This window comes from Trichosurus vulpecula, chromosome 8 (assembly GCF_011100635.1).
Source record: "Trichosurus vulpecula isolate mTriVul1 chromosome 8, mTriVul1.pri, whole genome shotgun sequence".
Taxonomy (NCBI): Eukaryota; Metazoa; Chordata; class Mammalia; order Diprotodontia; family Phalangeridae; genus Trichosurus; species Trichosurus vulpecula.
In genome coordinates this window covers 179,933,233-179,936,723 of record NC_050580.1, presented here as the reverse complement: position 1 = coordinate 179,936,723, position 3,491 = coordinate 179,933,233, and the positions used below count along the sequence as shown (strand labels likewise).

At 52.3% G+C, this 3,491-nt stretch overlaps 1 protein-coding gene across 1 annotated transcript; it reads left to right on the top strand.

Annotated features, from left to right (window-relative positions):
* The first annotated feature begins 291 nt into the window (after positions 1-291).
* TMEM253 (transmembrane protein 253) lies at positions 292-2,975 on the top strand. The gene is made up of 6 exons (XM_036736947.1): positions 292-424; positions 902-1,012; positions 1,105-1,161; positions 1,399-1,509; positions 1,637-1,783; positions 2,112-2,975. Exons 1-6 carry the CDS (start codon positions 317-319, stop codon positions 2,181-2,183), a joined length of 606 nt encoding a protein of 201 aa, XP_036592842.1. The 5' UTR covers positions 292-316; the 3' UTR covers positions 2,184-2,975.
* Positions 2,976-3,491: the final 516 nt, after the last annotated feature.

The window sequence follows — 3,491 nt, the reverse complement described above, 5'->3', positions numbered from 1 at the left end:
TATCCTTCAAGCTTTTCATTCTCTGGGATCCACAGTACCAGAATAGCCACCCATTTCCTGCCCATCTGAAGAAGTCACCAGAGATTCGGTATGTCAGAGAACTTAAGATCCCAGGAGGGAGTAGAGGTTCGGGGTAAGTAGATGGGTGGCTGAGGTGGTAGGCTAAGGGTAGGGACAGCAAAGCATGTACCTCTCAAAGGTAAGCCTAGAAAAAGGGTAACTTCTCTGATCTAGGTGACCCTGGGCTCCCTAGAGTGGGAGAGTGTCATGTCCCTGGGGCTAAAGCTGTGGGGTCCCTCTAGATTCCAATAAAATCATGGAAGAAAAAAAGATCCAGCGTGTGGAAGAGGGGCAGGCAGTCCGGGAAGACAAGTTGAGGCGTTGGGCCCAACACAGAGAAAGCGGGCGTCTCCTGGTGTTAGCGGTGAGATTGGACTTCCCGAACCCCTAGATCCCCTCCACTACACCCAGCATAGTGTCCCCTCCCCCAGGGAATCATTTCCACCCCTCTTTTCCCTTTCTCCCTGTTTCCTTCCCCACCATACCCTTTCCCTCTTTCCACCTGCACCTCAGAAATGAGAGGAGGGGCTGGGCTCGGTACAGTGGCAAGAGAGCCCTAGATTAGTAATTAAGAGATGTGTGTTCAAAGCCTGGTTCCAACACAGCTGTGTGACACTGAGCAAGTCACTTTCCCTCCGAGAGCTTCAGCTCCCTCATCTATAAAATGGAGATAAAAATACTTGAACTATTTCACAGGAAAATTTAAGTAAAGTGCTTGGCAAACCTTAACTACTATATAAATATGAGCTGTTATTATGAAGAGCATGAAGGAAGACAAAAGTGAGAACTACCACCTGTTACCACCCTGTCTGTTCTACCTCTTCTCACCCTCCCGAATCAGGTGAGCCAGCTCTGGATGGCAGTGGCTTCTGTACCCTTTGCTGCTAGCATTTCTTGCCTGGAATCAGACTGCCACATGAATATAGCACTACCCCTCTGGCCAGGAGCTTCGGTGAGACCCAGGGAGTATTCGGGGAGAATTCAGGGAGTCATCCCTTCCACCCACTAGACAACAACCCAACAATAACCTCTCTTAACCTTCAGGGTCTGCTTACGGGGATCCTGACACTAGAACTTCGAAGAACACCCCGCCTCTGGAAGGTGAGTAAGGGTCCTGAACTGAGAATTCCCCAGACACCACTGGGCTGATGACTAAGCTGACAAGATCCATGGAATCAGTTTTTCCACTTCTTGGTAGAGGTGACTAAGAGGGAAGAATAGGACAGATCACTGGGGTGAAGGCTTAAAGGTGGGGAGAAACTGGTGGGACAGACCGTGTGGGCTGGGTGGTCTGCCTTTTGTCTTGGGCAGGATGGGATCAAATCCACTCTCCGGCAGGTGAGAGCCATGATGATATTCAACTTATTTGGGATGATCCTGGGACTTGTTGTTGTTGTGGTCCAGGGAATGAAGCTGGCCTTGCGTCCGGCACAGTCAGCCTCCAACCAGGTACCATGAAAGGGGAAAGGGAATGAGGGAGAGTGATTAGAAAAGAGGCTGGAGTAGGGGGCAAGGAAAGTCATTCAGTGTAAAGGGGGAGACTGCAGGTCCCATCCCAGCTTCCATTTGCCTGCAGTGGGTTGGCTTGCTGGTCCTGGAATTGAGTGCAGAGGCCTTCACTCTAGGCGGAGCTCTGGTCTCTGCCTTTGCCCTCCTCCTGCTGAGCCAAAGAAAACCAGGATGCTGTGGTGCTCGGAGACTACGCTATCAGGAGCTACAGGAGGTACTAGAGTGGGGGAAGATGATGTGGCGGCCAAACGCTTTTCCTATTCAGTGACACTTAAGGGGAGGGGTTAGACACCTTGAAAGAGCCTTGATGAAAGGTAGCAAAGCCTGGGACAGGGGAAATCTGGGGCCCCCAGTCCTAATCCATTGATGTTTGGCTATCTAGTTCCAGCTCCTCTAACTCAGGAAGGTGGGAAGGGAGAGGGTTGGGAGCAGCCAACAGTTCTGAGGAAGCAGGAGGGCCTCTCATTCCCACTTCTTAATCCAGCCTTCTCCCCTCACAAGCTGCTCTATCCTGACTGTTCACAATTGTGTCTGCCTTTCAGAGCCTCTCAGAAATGGAAGAAATTAAAGGCACTGAAAATATTCCCTCTGAGCCTTGCGAAGCAAATAAATAAGCAAGGAAACGGGAACAGAGGAGTACTCCCAGAATGCTTGTTGAGGATGGACCCAATGGTCCCTCTATCACCCTGTGCAGACACCGATGCCCAGGGGAAGGGAGCAGGAATGACTCCCCTATCCCCCACAGCTGGGATGCTTGCTCTCTGCATTCTCCTCCAGCAACCTCTATTGCCTGGGAGGTTGGAATCCAACCAGATATACAGGAATGCCAACTAGGGAGGTGACCACTTCTTCAATTTGGCTCAACCATGGACATGGGATTTTCCCTTTCCCCTGCCCAGGCAGCTTTGTGCTTGGGTCTGAGGCCTCCTCCCTCAGGAGGATACTAACTGCCCTAATTCTTAATCCTGTGAAAGCCCCCTTATTGCATCCTGAATTCCCCTGACACCTGTTGCTATTCTATGTATCTATTCCTCCCCCAGCCATAGTCTGATTCATCCAGCTCTCAATCTATCCCTCTCCCTCCATCCATTCCCTTCCATCCTCATCCATTCTTCCACCCAGTTCCTCCCATCGGGCTCCATTATCCCCTACATCACATTCCAACCCTCCACAATTCAATACCTTCCCCCAGCAGCCGCAACTTGCCCAACCTTTTGCTAAAGAATAAGGAGGAAAAGAACTACAAATCCCAGCAGATGCCCTTACCGCTTTGCATGCTGGGAAATAAAGGTCCTTCTCAGTGCAACTGGGGGCGATATGGATACCTTGAGTGACGCGCAGCGCTACAGATCTGCCCATCGCGGAGCATCCACTTGGTTCGCTCAGACTTCGCTCGGGTCCAGGCAACCAATAGGCCGGAAGAAGCTGGGCGAGGCGGGGGGAGGGGGGGTAAGAGGTGTGGGGCGAGGAGGAGCTGACGTGGATCCGACCTGCATCTGGGCGGGGAAGTGGCTGCATCCCAAAGGGGCTCTGCAGCTAGAGGCAAGGCGGCCGCCAAGGCGCGGGGAGCACGTCTGCCCGCGAAGCGGCGGGAGGAGGGGCGTTTTCGCCGGGGCCACGGAACTGGGGTTTTCCTTGCAGAGTCACCCCTACCCCACGCGTCCCCCCTTCCATTTGCAAGACATAAAGCACCGCCCCCCAGATGCGCGAGGAAAAGGGGTTGAAGATGTCTCAAGCAGTGTACCTGGCTCAAAATGGGGCTGCCTTGGAGGGAGGAGGAGGAGATGGACGGGGCGAGGAGGGGATGGATGGGGCGAGACAAGGGGAGCAACGTTATAGCCCCACATATCTGATAATAAAAACACTTTCTTCACAACCCTGTAAAGCAGGTAGTAGAGATATTTTCAATCTTTATTTTTACA

What these genes read in the sequence shown, in the direction of transcription:
- TMEM253 (XM_036736947.1), top strand. Translation starts at nt 317, where the DNA reads ATGGAAGAAAAAAAGATCCAGCGTGTGGAAGAGGGGCAGGCAGTCCGG. An exon ending in CCCTCTGGCCAGGAGCTTCG is followed by an intron (nt 1,013 to 1,104) that starts GTGAGACCCAGG and finishes CTTAACCTTCAG; the next exon opens with GGTCTGCTTACGGGGATCCT. An exon ending in GCTATCAGGAGCTACAGGAG is followed by an intron (nt 1,784 to 2,111) that starts GTACTAGAGTGG and finishes TCTGCCTTTCAG; the next exon opens with AGCCTCTCAGAAATGGAAGA.